The sequence below is a fragment of the Aspergillus udagawae genome (assembly GCF_001078395.1).
Source record: "Aspergillus udagawae IFM 46973 DNA, scaffold_3, whole genome shotgun sequence".
Classification (NCBI taxonomy): Eukaryota; Fungi; Ascomycota; class Eurotiomycetes; order Eurotiales; family Aspergillaceae; genus Aspergillus; species Aspergillus udagawae.
The window spans coordinates 4076799-4091197 of record NW_025091266.1 but is presented as its reverse complement, the minus strand read 5'-3'; the positions used below and the strand labels follow the sequence as shown (position 1 = coordinate 4091197).

Below are 14399 nucleotides of genomic sequence, written 5' to 3'. Positions count from 1 at the left end.
GTATGTATTTATGTACGGACTATGTATATTATGATAGATGAATGATACCAGTTTTTCTGTACTGCATTGAGCATTGAGAAGGACCGTACCTGCATCGTCCAGCACGGCAATCGATGGATGTCTCAGCCAGTCAGCCTGTCCTCCAACTGAGTCGTACGTGGCGGCTGATGTGCATTAGTCTCGGTCTCAGACTCATCCAACTGGCCATATCACCGGGATAGTCCGTGAGATCAGGAAACGGAAGAATCCCGGTCAATATTGGTGGATAATCTGCCCCTCCAGCATGCCCAGCAGTCGATCTTTACTCTAGCAGCATGTCTGAAACACGACGGGACCCTGTGCGGAGTGGAGTTTGTGGTCAAGATTGTATGGCAGCAGAGTATGTGGCACCTTGCAAGAGGTATTTGAATAACACGAAAATTCCTACCAGAATGATAATACAGAATACTTCAGAAAGAGTCAAGAGGACGATAAGAGCAAGGCTGAGCGAAGCGGGTGTTCGGACCGACGCCCGTGTTGGTTGGAGTTAGTTGTTAAGCGAAGCATCCAACTGTAGATAGACAGGATCCAAGCGTCCTCTCCAAGCGTTCGCTTGTTGATGTGGCGTTGTAATTAATACTTCCACGAGGTTCCCTAGATTCATTCAATTACGTATATTCTGTCAAGAGATTGAAGTCGATTCTAGTGCGTCTCTCCCCACCATGTGGCTCAAGTCCACGCATTGACCGTGTCATGTCCGACTAAACCACTAATGTTTCCCAATTGGAGACGGATGAATTCATCCACAGCCTGAATTTGTTGTAAGAGACTGGGACACTCAATGCGGGGTCCCCGGACCTCGTATAGATCAAACACTCCAAGACTTGATGCTGTCTCATGCTCGGTATATGGCACAATTGGCACTGGAGTGACAACCAACATGGCAATATCCCCGTCAATATACCATTCGTCGACACTTCAGTCAGACAGGGTCTATTAGTCTTAATTTCCACCATGTCAGGAACGGACTACAGTCTTGATGTCACTTGTCAGTTGTCACCTAGATAGGCCTGGCTCAGGCTATAGCCGAGAATCCCTGTTCAGACGATCTAGATCGAGTTCCAGGATACATTAAGTGAGGCACACCCTCCATCCAGCCTCTGCCTAGCAGACTCCGGTCGTCTAAGACCTATCATGGAGCGACTCAATAGCCACGACACAGCGCAGATGCTGTACTACCCGGATGACGCCTACATCCGGGGCATCAACAATGGCGCCCTGGCGATGGCGACCTTCCAGCAGAAGCCGAAACTCTGGAGCAAAAACATGTTCAAGGTACAGCCCTCTTCCTGTTGCTTCATCGCAAAACTAAGGATCAGTTATACTGGGCCATTGCGGTCGCCACGCTCAACTCGTGCATCAACGGGTACGACGGCTCGCTGATGGGCTCCATCAACAGCTACAGACAGTACCGAGAGTACTTTGGCTTCGACCCGGAAGCCGGCACGCCCTCGACGGGGATCGTGTACGCCATCTACACCATCGGGAACCTCGTGGGATCGTTCTGCGCCGGGCCGTTCACCGATTTTGGGGGTAATTTACCCTGTCTCTTTCACCAGCTGATATCACGTTAACGGCTGCACACAGGACGACGCGTCGGCATGGCACTCGGCGCCTTCTTCATCATCATCGGCACCATCGTTCAAGCAACCTGCATCAACCTCGCCGGCTTCATGGCCGGCCGCTTCATCCTCGGCTTCGGGGTCGCGACCTCCGCCACCGCCGGCCCAGCCTACGTCTCCGAGATCGCGCACCCGTCGTGGCGCGGCTCCCTGACGGGCTTGTACAACGTGCTGTGGTTCGCCGGCGGCATCCCGGGGACGTTTATACCCTGGCGCACGAGCATGATCGAGGGGACGATGAGCTGGCGGATCCCGGTGTGGGTACAGATGGTGTTTGCCGGTTTGGTGCTGGGGCTCTGCTGGACCATTCCCGAGGTATTTTCCCTTCTCCCTCTGTCTATACAGACGCAAATGGTGATGTGATGCAGAGCCCCCGGTGGCTTGTGTCTCGCGACAAGCACGAGGAAGCCATCCGCGTGCTGGCGACGTACCACGGCGACGGCGACCGTAACGCCCCGCTCGTGCAGCTCGAGTATCGCGAGATGGTCGAGGATATCTCCAACACGGGCGCCGACAAGCGCTGGTGGGATTACCGCGAGCTGTTCAATTCGCGCGAGACGCGCTACCGCTCTCTGCTGGTTATGCTCACAGGTACCTTCATCCCCCCTCCTCCCTCCCCTCATCCACAATCAATCAGACAAAAGCTGAGCAAGTGGGTAGCTTTCTTCGGGCAATGGTCCGGCAACGGCCCCGTCTCGTACTACTACCCGCAGATGCTGGCCGGCGCAGGGATCACCTCCAACTCGACGCAACTGCTGCTGCAAGGCCTGCAGAACGTCTGCCAGTTCGTGGGCGCCATTTTCGGCGCCCTGCTCACCGATCGGATAGGGCGGCGCGCGCAGCTGCTCACGTCGACCGGACTGATGGTCCTCATCTTCAGCATCATCACGGCGCTGAACGCCACAAATGTGGAGACGCACGAGGGCAGCGGCGCCGTCATCGCCAAGAGCGCGGTGGTGGCGCGCGCGCAGATCGCCATGATCTTCCTCTTTGGGTTCGTGTACTCGGCCGGCTGGACGCCCAATCAGGCCATGTACCCCGTCGAGTGTCTGCGGTACGAGTCGCGGGCGAAGGGGATGGGGATGAGCAATTTCTTCATCAACATCGCCAACTTCTACAATACGTTTGTGACGGGGATTGCGTTTACGAGGGCCGGGTGGAAGTATTACCTGCTGTTTATCTTCTGGGATGTGCTGGAGCTGGTGGTGATTTGGTTCTTGTTTGTGGAGACGTCGCGGCGCACGCTCGAGGAGCTGACTGCTATCTTCCAGTCGAGGAATCCGGTCAAGGCGTCGCTGGTCCGGGACGAGGTGTTGGTTCCGCACGTGGAGCAGGAGGTGGAGATGAGGAGCAAGAATTATTATCGGAGGAACTATGATTATTGACTTTTTTTCGTGGCTCTATATATACAAACATCCGACATCCATAACATTACGTACTGACCGGTTAACGCTCATTCCGTTCAATAATCGTCTCATGCACCACCTTGATCCCCTCCGTGCTGGGCCGGCTTGAGTCGTCCCAGTCGCCGCCCGGGCTGGCCGTACAGGTAGGCGGCTGCTGCCGCGACGTCGGCAGGATCATTGCCTCGTCGTTGATGGTATGCCAATGCGTGTCCGGGATGCTGAGCGGGTGCCGGAAGCGGCGCTTCTTGCTGTGTTTGCTGTGGTGTGTCGAGTGCTCGCGAAGCTCGCCTTCGGACAGTGGATAGGCCGGGTAGCTCTGCGAATGGCCGCGGGAACTGATGTACCAGCCTGCGCGGCGGGCGGCCCGGCGGAACAAGGGGTAGATCATGGGGGCGTTGCCGATGACGACGGCGACGAAAGTCTCGCGGCAGGCCCAGCTGCCGGCCTGGGAGGCACCGTCTGCGCCGGCCTAACTTGATTTTTAGCCAAGTCATAGAACTAGGGCAAAAGACTTACCGTGACAATCAAGACGCAGCGGAGGATTCCGGCCGCCATGACGAAGATTCCGCCGGAGAAGAGGACGAAGAGTTCGAGTTTCTCGCGCCAGGGGAGCCGCGCTTTGAAGAGCATCTATGGATCTTAGCCATCGGTGTGGGCACAGGGACAAAACGCACGTACCGGTGTAGGAATGCTAATGAGATATACATCCGTTGCGACATTCAGCGTGACCGTCACGTAGACATCAATCGGCGAAATGGCGGGTTGGCAGCGTACTGACATGTCAGCTGAGTAACATCCGAGAGAGGAGGCACATACTGCCAGGATCAGGGTATATCTGCCAATTCTTCTGCATGGGATAGCAGCCACACAGGATCGACAAGATCACAGTCAGATAGGTCACCCCGATGGCAACGTAGGCCACCCGTACCCGGATATGCATATTGATCAAGCCGGCCCTGATCCGTCAGCGTCAGTGTCTATCCCATAAAAAAAGTAGCGGAGACATACGTCAAGCGTGAGTAGAAGATGGCCATACAGGCTTTCAACAACCACAGCAAGGTCGTGTACAACGACCAGCCCAGCACCTGCGTCTTGGATCCGCCTATCCGCAGTCTGAATTCCTCCGAGTCGGGCGAGAGGGCGGCACGCTGAGCGTCGGTCATGAAGTTGTTGGCCAATCCTTTCCACCAGGCACCGACGCAGTAGGCGGCGCCTGTTTCGAGGCCGTAGACCACCTGCATCAGTCATGTCAGTAGATGTTAGTAAAGGAGTGACATAGGACATACTCCGGCCAGAGGCATCAGGTAATCATCGAGCTGGAAATTGTGAAGTCCCACGGTGGAGATGCGAGCGATGATGCGAAGGATAATGACAACGATGGCGAGGGCAAGGAGGGTAAAGGCCTCAGTGGTGAAGCTGTCGGCCATGATGGCCCATGGGCTGTCTCAGCTGTCTGGATGGACAAGAGAAATGGATGTCTGTAAGATGACAATGAATGAATGACTGAAGACTGAGGACCGCTCCTCGGGAGGAAGAGAAATATAGAAAGATATAGATCCAGCACAGCAACAGTCAAATCCCGATGATTCCGCCACAGCCGACGTGTAAGAAAGACTACTTGCAAGGCTGAACGACTTCCTTGATTGACAGAACTTTGAGTCCTGCAAAACAAAAAACCCTGGCAGGAATCGGCGAGCAATCACTCGGCGGGGGGAAAACAAACACCTATCTCTTGCCATATTACTGGTGTCCACAACTTATCCACTGTTCAGGATGAGGTCGAGAACGGTTGTCCATGCTCTGGCCACTTGAGACACACCATGATCCCGGTCAGAGGCTATGTGGAGACGCGGCAGCTGTTCTTCTGTCATCAAGACCAATCCGGTTCCTGGTGAATGAGGATCGGCGGGGGATATGGAGCATCAGCAAAGTGACAGCACTAAGATTGTCACTCGACTGCACCGAAGAGGTAGCAGAGGAGCCCTCTGAGTAGAAGCACTGCCATGACGGAGAATTTAGGAGCACCTGCTAGAAACGAGGCAATTCCTCGAGGAGGAGAGCCAAGCGTGGTCAGATGAGGAACCCCTTGCAGAGATTTGAAATAGATAGACGTTGTACCTCTGATCTGCTCGCATTGAATGTCAGTGTCCTGGAGTCTAATCAAGTCGAGGTGTCATATTCTGCCATGTTTGATGCAAAAGTGACAGGTCATTTTAGGAGAACAAAGAAGAAGAACCATTTTTCGTCAGCTTTAGCGTCGGTCAATTGTCATGAAAATCAGCCAATGACCCCTGTCGACTCAAAGAAGCAACCGTTAACTATGGGTCCTGAGTCTTGTAACCTTGTTTGCATCGACCGAGGCCCCTATATGATATGATATGATATGATATGACATGCCTAAATGTCTGATAACCACGTGAATTACCGCAAGCAGGTTCTAATTATGTAACTAGACAACAAGTGTTAACTATCGATGTCCTCTGCAATTGAGAGAAATGGAATCTTCTTCCTGATGATCACAATTTGAGTTACTTTTCTTCATCAAGTTACCCGTTGATGCGCTGATCTGACAAGTGTCACCTACAGGCACGAAGAGGGGCCGTTACGCAACTAAAAGCACTAGGAGCACACTAATTCCAGTCCAGTAAGGATTGTCTGGTGGACATTCTCAAAGTACGTGCTGTCTTTGTGCACACATAACAGGTTCATGTCCATCTGTGCACTGGTCTGTGCCTATCCCTTTCTTCCCTTGTACCTTGCAGTACTACGGCCGTGTAAGTGCAACCATGCTAGACATGGAATTGACTGATTATTCGAGTATGCTGTACCACCATACTTTACTCCACAGGTCAATGCTCTGTCTATCTCTAGTTTCTCCACATATAATCTTCCTATCCCTAGTCAGTAGCCACTGTTGTCATTATCACTAGTCGAGTGACTCCAGTCTAGCGGCGGCTAGCAAGAATTCCGCACTGACCGTTTCCTTTCATTCATGCAGCGATGTATCCGTAGTCTCTCCTAGCAGGACTCCCAGACTCTGCAGTCTCTGCTGCACAACCATGCACAACCCCTGCCTATAGGAGACTAATAATAAAAAAGTCCAGACCCTCTTTGTGTCCACCTGTCGTTCTTTTATCCACCTTCCCTGTGTGATTGCCTGACTCCTCATCCACACATCACTTTCTGCTTCTTTGCCTTTTCTTACTTGCAGCAATTGACGCGGCAGTTGCCTCCAATTGATTGATTTTGTGAACTGTCTATTGAGTGTTTGTCCCACATCATGGAGACAGTCGATTTGACGGTCATCGGTGCCGGTATGCTCTTCCTCTTGAATTTGATTCTCAGATACTAACGACTCAGGCTGGAGTGGTCTCGCGGCCATCAAGACCTATCTCCAGGTCAACCCGTCCAGCAATGTGGTCCTTCTGGAGGCAGCCTCGTCCATTGGGGGCGTGTGGGCCAAACACCGGCTGTACAACGGCCTCAAGTCCAACAACATGCTGGGCACCTACGAATTCAGCGATTTCCCCATGGACCCCGAGACCTTTGGCGTCCAGCCGGGCGAGCATATCCCCGGCCAGATCATTCAGCAGTACATGGAGAAATTCGCCGAGCGTTTTCAGTTTCGCGACCGCGTCCGGCTCAACACGCGCGTGCGATCGGCTGAACACCGTCCGGACGGTACATGGCTGTTGACTACAGTCCGTACCGATGAGCAGGCAGACGACAAAGTGACCGAGATGGTCACGCGCAAACTCATCGTCGCGACCGGCATCACCTCGCAGGCCTACCTGCCCACCTTCCCCGGCCAGGAGACCTTTGACGCGCCGCTCTTCCACTGCCGCGACCTCCTCCAGCACGAGGCCGAGGTTCTCCAAGAAGGCCGGCGCATCACCGTCTTCGGCGGCACCAAATCCGCCTGGGACGCCGTCTACTCGGCCGCCACGGCCGGCGCGCAGGTCGACTGGGTGATCCGCGAGAACGGCCACGGCCCCGTCTGGATGGCGCCGCCGTACGTCACCCCGCTGAAGAAATGGCTCGAGAAGCTGGTCACCACGCGCCTCCTGACCTTCTTCAGCCCCTGCATCTGGGGCCACGCCGACGGCTACCCGCGCATCCGCCGCTTCCTGCACGGCACCTGGCTCGGCCGCAAGATCGTCGACGCCTTCTGGGCCATCCTCGCCAACGACGTCATCCAGCTGAACCGCTACGACGCCCACCCGGAGACCGCCAAGCTCAAGCCCTGGATCAGCCCCTTCTGGATCGCCGCCAGCCTCAGCATCCTCAACTACCCAACCGATTTCTTCGACCTGGTCCGCTCCGGCGCCGTGCGCATCCACATCGCCAACATCACCCGCCTTTCCCAGGGAACCGTCCACCTCTCCTCCGGCACCGACCTACCCTCCTCCGCCCTCATCTGCTCCACCGGCTGGAAAGCCACCCCAAACCTCGAGTTCCTGCCGGCCGGCCTGGACACCGACTGCGGCTTCCCCTGGGCCGCGGACCCCATCCCGGAGGACCTCCTCGCCGCCGCCGACAAAGAAATCCTCCGCCGGTTCCCCCGGCTGCGCGACCAGCCCGCCCCGCCCAAGGACTACGCGCCGCTCGCGCCCGACGCCCCCGCTGCGGCCGCGCACCCCTTCCGCCTGGCCCGGTTCATGGTGCCGTGTTCGCTGGCGCGGGAGCGCTCCCTGGCGTTTATGGGGATTACTATGACGATCAACACGACGCTGGTTGCGCAGGCGCAAGCGCTGTGGATCACGGCGTTCTTCGGGGGGGAGCCTGTTCTCCGGCCGACGGAGCGGTGTCCGCCTGCTGTGCGGGCTGTCGACGAGGACGCAGATGCCGAGAAGCTGGTGGATCAGCGCGAGGACTTGGATCTGGTCTGGGAGACGGCGCTGCATAGCCAGTTTGGCAAGTGGCGGTATCCGGGGGGATTCGGGAAGCGGAACCCGGACTTTGTGTTTGATGCGATTCCGTATGTGGATTTGCTGCTGAAGGATCTGGGGGCGAGGAGTGTGCGGAAGAGCGGTGCCTTGGGCAGGGTGTTGAGTCCGTATGGCATGGAGGATTATCGGGGGTTGGTGGAGGAGTGGATGGCCAGCAATTCTCGTGACTGATACCCCATACTTTTCTTTAGCTTTATAGCTACTCTTTTTTTTGATGATGATTACTGCATAACAAACTGCTCGAATATGCCCACCCCCTCGTACAGCTCGCCCTCCACCGCGGCCGTCATCGTCCCCGTCCACCGGGCATAGTACTTCCCATCCCCAGCGACCATCGGCCCAAGTGTGACATTCACCTCCAGTCCCATGCTATAAACCACCCGGAACCCATCCGGTACATCGCCAAGCACCGGGGGGTACTTCTCCGCCATCCCATTCCGCGTCGGCCGTACCGACACGACCCCCTCCTCACAACTAGACACCACAACCTCCCGTCCAATAGCCACATACCCACTCACCACGACGTCTTTCTCCCCAAGAGGAAGCATCTCAAACCAAACAACAGAGTACGGGCCCACCCGGCCGCGACCCCAGTACCACGTCCGCACCGCCGCCTCAAACGGTCCATCCGACCAGTTCTTTCGTCAGTTAGCCGGTCGCCCTCACCTTACACATCCACACTCAAACGGACTGAATGGCAAATATTACCTTATCATGATACCCAAACCCGGTAAACTGCACTCTCTCTCCCTTCACCAAAACATCGACACTCGCCTGCGCATCAGGGAGGAGACTGGCCCACCCGATCCCAACCGTTCTCCCACCACCCAGACGCAGCCGGTCGTCGCCGCAGGGTGTATGCGGGTTCGCTACCTACACCCATTAGCCAAAAAGCTTCAGCTTTGGCTTATCCTCGGTGGAGGGGAGATGACGAACAGAAGATAACCTCATCGATCCATTCACCCCTGCTCCATCAATAACAATCTCATACTTCCCCTCCTCGGATCCAGTCCAGGAAAACCCACTCCAGTGCCATACTCCCCGAATCACAACCCCGGCTGCATCGACCGTCGCGAGGGATGCATCCGCGAACGCAGCGTAGCTCGTCCCGTTGGCGAAGGAGATCCAGAGGTAGGCGAGGAGGACGGAGGAGGAGGAGGCATTGCTGGGCGGAGGAATGGAAACGCCGTAGGTGTGCTGGTGAAGAGGGTGACGACGATGGAAACATTCGGAGTCGAAGAGGAGACGGCGTCAAAGTACCACCAGTCGAAGACGGTGGTGTTGATGGGGCGGACCTTGGGTTCGGAGAGGATTGATAGGAGGTTGGAGGGGGTGGTGAAGGTGGCGGTGCTGAGGTCGGGGGATGGGGCTTGAGGGATGGTGATGTTATAGAACGAGACGAGGGGCAGGTGGGCGAGGACCAAGGAAAGAAAAATCAGGAGGAGGAACATTGTAGAGGTTTGCAGAGGTTTGATGTGAGGATAGTATCTTTGTTGTTGCCAGGTATTTATCATCTAGTATTCATTTGCTGGGGCACTAGTCCGACACTGCTCTTTGTTGATATTCATCTGCTGAGGCACTAGTCTGACTGCTCTTTGTTAGCCTGACAGAGCGTGGTGCCATTGACTCAGACTAATAGCAATTGTCTCAGTGATGTGAATAATGTGAATAAGTGAATCAGGAATAGGAATAGGAATAGGAACAAGAGTAATCTACACAGTCAACGCTATAACCATCCAAACCCATACCAAGGAGTTAGGTGCAAAGAAGCCGCTCCGTACGCAATAATATCAACATTCGCCATAGCCTCGTTCAACAACAATAGATAGATGGATAGAAATGGATAGAGATGGAAGACAAACTCGAAATCATCGCTAGTCCCCTACTCAACCAACGCCTTGAGAACAATGCTCGTAGAAAACTGATCAGCTGTGCCCATTGGTATCGACGCTCTCCTTGTCCTCCTCCTTGACACTCGCCGTGCTCGTCTTATTCGACCCGTCCGACCCGTCCTTGCCGCATCCTTTGACCAGAATATGTCGCTAAAGAGAGTCAGTGCAAGAACAGAAATGACAAAAAAAAGATAGCGGGGAGGTACCTTCAATGCATCCTTGCGGGAAAAACTCTTGTCGCAATGCGTACATGGAAACGGCTTCACCGACAGATGAATGCGCTTGTGTCGCTTCAGGTCGTGATTCCGGTTGAAGCTTTGCGGACACTGATCGCACTTGAACGGCCGGTCGTTGGTCGGCCCCGGCTGGTGGATGGGGTGTGGCGGATGCCCGCCGTACATCTGCTGCATGCTGGCCACGTGGCCACTGTTGAAGCCCGGGAGAATGCCCGGCTGCATGCTGCCCAGCAACGACATCTGGCCGTTCGGGCTGTGGATGTTCGTCATCACCGGCCCGTTCATCGCCGGGAGCGAGTACGACGGCCAGGGCTGGCGCGAATAGTTCAGGGGAGGTGGTGGCCCTGAGGCCGAGAGGGTAGGAGTGGACGAGACGCGAACCGGCGGATGGATGCCGAGCCCCGGCTGTCCGTACGGCGGGTAACTGCTCTGGTGCGGGCTGGGCATCTGCTGTGCTGTACCGTAAACGGGCGCCGACTGCGATTTGGGTCCGTAGGGATCATTCGAGGGGAGGAGGTGCGGAGACGGCCCCGGGTTGGGCAATCCCGTGGGACTGGCCAACATGGCGTGCGTCATGGCGGGGTGGTGCGGTGTTGCGGTCGCCAGGCCTGACGGGGGGACGGAAAGTGATTGGTGGAACGGAGGGAGGTGGTGCATGTCGTATGGCTGTGCCATGCCTTCGGTCACGGGAGGAGACGTCGGTAGATTTCGGCTCAGTGGGTGTAATGTCGACGGTGAAAACGAGTCCCGCGTCGAATATGACTGGTTGGTTCCCGCACTCCACGGTTGCCGCGGCGCAGCGCCGCCAGGAGTGCTTCCATAGCCACTGTGTCCCGGCCAATACGCCGTTCCATACGAGGGAGTGACGTCCGGGGACGCAGACACGGTGGTCGTTGGCCCGGCCGTGCTCGGAGCGGTCACCTCACCGGCCTGAGTCGATGCTGGCGGTGTCAACAGACTGTTCACGCTGGGATGGGTGGGAGGGTGCGCATTCGACTGAAGCGGATACTTGGGGGTCCCGACATTGATTTGAAAGTTCGGCGGGGGCAGCTCAAAGCTGGGGAGCGTGGGCGCCGCCGGCCGCCGTGCGTTCAACGGCGGCGGGGCATTCAAGTCGCCCAACGCCGTCCCCATGCCGGGCGGAGGGATCGCGAGAGCAGCCAGGTTGGCGGAGGTGTCTCGAGAAAAGGCGATTGGTTGGTACAGCTCGGCCGTCGAGTCCGCGGCCGGAGGATGGGGCAAAATGGAGGACAATCCGTTGTCGTCTCCAACAGCCCAGAATCGACTGCCAGACAGGGCACCAGAGACGATGTCTGGAGGATCCAGGAGGGGCGAGCGGATCGCGCGAGAGCGATCGCTTTTAAGAATCGAGATTTGGCGTCAAGTAGATATCGATTCTTATATTGACGGCCCGTCTCGGTTGGGTCGAGAGTCCCGTTCGCTCTCTCGTTCCTGGTCTTGGAAAGTTGGACCGATGTGATAGTGTACCCGACTGATGTTCAGGGTCACCCAAAGCTTATACCGAGGACATACTCTGACCTCTTGTATCAAGTGAAGACTGTACAGCGCAAGCCTGAAAATGCGCAGAGCAGATATTGGATGTAGAGGCAATGGAGCTGATGGTATTTTGAAATTCACCAGGCGTCAGAGACATGCATTGTCTTGACAAAGCCGACCGCGCGATCAGAGGAATACGACGGCGGTCAAGTCTATCTTTGGTGATAATTAGCGATCGAGAATGCGCGAATGGACTCGATTCCTGATGACGATGGATCAGACAGGGAGTCAGCAGATGGCAGAAAGACGATCGTTGGTGATGATGATCGTGTGGCGATGAGACTGGGGTGGTGAGTGATGGTGATGGCAACCGATGAAAGTGATCGGATCGTGGGATTAATGGGAGGGCACGGATGGCACTGATAGACAGTCAAGAGTGGAAGAGAGGAAAGGAAGAAACGAAGAGGCAGAGCCAGCGCCAGTAATAATAATAACAAGAATAATATAAGGTAGTGGATAATAACAGCCAGCAATTGGGAATAAAATAAAATAAAATAAAATACAAGACCAAATCTGACAGACAGACCAGACCAAATAATAAATGAAGAAGAACAAGCAACAACAACAAAACCAAACCCAAAGAGCGCGAGTATCCAGACCACTCTACGGCCAAAACCAGCGACGGGCCTGGGTCTGGCCAGCGCAGGGGAGGAATTTCGGGCGGGAAATTTTGGGTGGTCGTCTGGAAAGGGTCAAGTGCGAAAAAATAATAATATTAATTCCTCCGTAATTCGGGGTGTGTAAAAATATGGATAACGAAAAGGAAAAAAAAAAAAATATGACCAAAGAAAAAAAAATAAAAAATAAAAAGGGTCAACGGAAAAACTAAAATAGAGGCGAGAAAAACGAAAGAATGAGGTTTACCTGGAAAAGCTAGCCTAAGGGGTCTGGTAAGGAGACCAAATTGATTATTTCAGGGTTTGCGTCGAGAGTGTACTTCAGCTGAGAATGATGCGTCCTCGAGCAAATGAATAGGGGAAGATATGTGTTTGTAGGAAAAAGAAAGTAGGCACTATCACAAGGAATAAGAATAGACACAGAGATAGATAGGTCGAAAGGAGATATCTCCTGGCTAATAATAATCGTCCTCCAGTTAAAGAGGGGACTGGGACCGATCATCAGCAACGTGGTTGACAGGGCTCTCCAAGTCAAATCCCCAGGAGATGGCCACAAACGAACCAGCAACCAGGTTAACAGTACCTAGACTAGACTGGAGACTAGCAGTGACCAGTGCCACTCAATTTGCCCCATTGTTGATCATTCCACGGCTCTACGGAGGAGTGTCCGTAAGGTATCTGGGTAATCTGGTATTATTCTCGTGCGGTGCGACCACATCGATCGAAGAGACCACCCTACGATGATTGGCCAATAAGCATCAATCGCCAGTAGAAAACAAGAAGTACGAGGTCGTCGTTGAAGGATCGCGTTCTCTGTTGTATGGGCAAGCCCTTGGACAAAACAACCCAGAGTCCTTCCGTACTCCGTACTGTAAATCTGTAAGCCTAAACCAAAGTACCAGATATGTGGAGCAGCTGTCGACGATCGGATGGCCACCGGACCACGACCAGCAGGGGGGATGTTGCTCAAGTCTCCTGTATGGTGGAGCAGAGAATAAGCTTAGCAGCGATGGACGATCGATTGCAAGACTGTATGTACTTGGATCTAGAGTAAAGGTACGATTCTGAAGATCAGCTCTGAAGCTACTGGATTCTCTCAGCCTTCAGGAGGGAAAAAGCAAAAGACACGGGCACTGACAGCGACACACTCACAGTATGAGATTACCACTCGGGTACCTATGTACGGTAAGATACAGACGGGTGAAAAGGGGGCGATGCTCCTTGCGTCAAGAGCCCAGATTGACAGTACTTGAGGGCATGGAAGTGAGCCAAATCAATTGCTTCGTCATGGAAATCAAGTCATCAGTAATCATTAGGATCCAAATGAAAAGGCAATCGTCGTCTCGTTCATACTACTCCGCAAAGCTGAGGCAGAATGTCATCCTGCTTTTCTAAGTGGCGGACTTGTGTGCATGGCCCAGTGGAATACCATCATTCCGACCATGTTTAATTAGCCCACCGGAAGAATGCTCTGGATTGCGGTCGATAATTCCAGCTCATTGCGCGACCAAGGATTTCTCCTAAGATTGCGAAAGTCTGGTGCATCACCGTCATCACCATCTTCTGTCTTTGACCAGATCATGGAGGACAAATGTCCAAGGCAAACGAATCCCCGAGTCTGGTTCGCCTACTTTTGGATGAGGGATGGTCCCATCTGATTGGTTACGTATGTCCACGCGGCATCACCCGAGGTTCGGTGTGTCACCTGAGATAACACCACCACTGGACGGACTACCATAAAGACATCGACAATAAGCAATGCAGACTTACTCCATCCTAATACGTAGGGCAATAATACGAGGATGCCAAGCACCTGACTGGCTTCATGACAATCTTGGTAGCCTCAAGCGAGCGCGCCAGAGAAACGGACTTTTCTCTGCCCAGCCAGATTGCCTGGGCCCTTTCAGCCAAATCTCACTACCCGTTCCTAGAGTTGCAGACTAATCCATTCTGGCGCTAGTGCATCCAGAACTAGCTCACAGGGACCCACAGACTTACTCTGCCTGTCGGCCTGCAGCCTGCAGCAGTTGGTCTGTCCACTCGCTTGCTTTTGCTAAGTTTTGACACACATTATTGAATAT

The 14399-nt window shown here is 54.4% G+C and overlaps 5 protein-coding genes across 5 annotated transcripts; 2 read left to right on the top strand and 3 right to left on the bottom strand.

Moving 5' to 3' along the window:
* Positions 1–1173: 1173 nt before the first annotated feature.
* Aud_005265 (putative MFS lactose permease) lies at positions 1174–3046 on the top strand (the record flags this gene model as incomplete). Its single annotated transcript, XM_043290195.1, has 5 exons — positions 1174–1314; positions 1359–1572; positions 1627–1976; positions 2030–2252; positions 2322–3046. 5 exons carry the CDS (start codon positions 1174–1176, stop codon positions 3044–3046), a joined length of 1653 nt encoding a protein of 550 aa, XP_043146130.1.
* Positions 3047–3107: 61 nt separating this feature from the next.
* On the bottom strand, positions 3108–4494 carry Aud_005264 (uncharacterized protein; the record flags this gene model as incomplete). Its single annotated transcript, XM_043290194.1, has 6 exons — positions 3108–3536; positions 3584–3697; positions 3746–3840; positions 3884–4023; positions 4076–4302; positions 4354–4494. The coding sequence occupies 6 exons, from the start codon at positions 4492–4494 to the stop codon at positions 3108–3110; spliced, it is 1146 nt and encodes a 381-aa protein (XP_043146129.1).
* A 1853-nt stretch (positions 4495–6347) lies between these two features.
* Positions 6348–8187, top strand: Aud_005263 (flavin-binding monooxygenase-like protein; the record flags this gene model as incomplete). Its single annotated transcript, XM_043290193.1, has 2 exons — positions 6348–6381; positions 6428–8187. 2 exons carry the CDS (start codon positions 6348–6350, stop codon positions 8185–8187), a joined length of 1794 nt encoding a protein of 597 aa, XP_043146128.1.
* Positions 8188–8237: 50 nt separating this feature from the next.
* Positions 8238–9467, bottom strand: Aud_005262 (uncharacterized protein; the record flags this gene model as incomplete). Its single annotated transcript, XM_043290192.1, has 4 exons — positions 8238–8654; positions 8725–8889; positions 8980–9213; positions 9243–9467. 4 exons carry the CDS (start codon positions 9465–9467, stop codon positions 8238–8240), a joined length of 1041 nt encoding a protein of 346 aa, XP_043146127.1.
* A 474-nt stretch (positions 9468–9941) lies between these two features.
* Positions 9942–11802, bottom strand: Aud_005261 (putative C2H2 finger domain protein; the record flags this gene model as incomplete). Its single annotated transcript, XM_043290191.1, has 3 exons — positions 9942–10058; positions 10115–11501; positions 11783–11802. 3 exons carry the CDS (start codon positions 11800–11802, stop codon positions 9942–9944), a joined length of 1524 nt encoding a protein of 507 aa, XP_043146126.1.
* Between the last annotated feature and the right edge of the window lie 2597 nt (positions 11803–14399).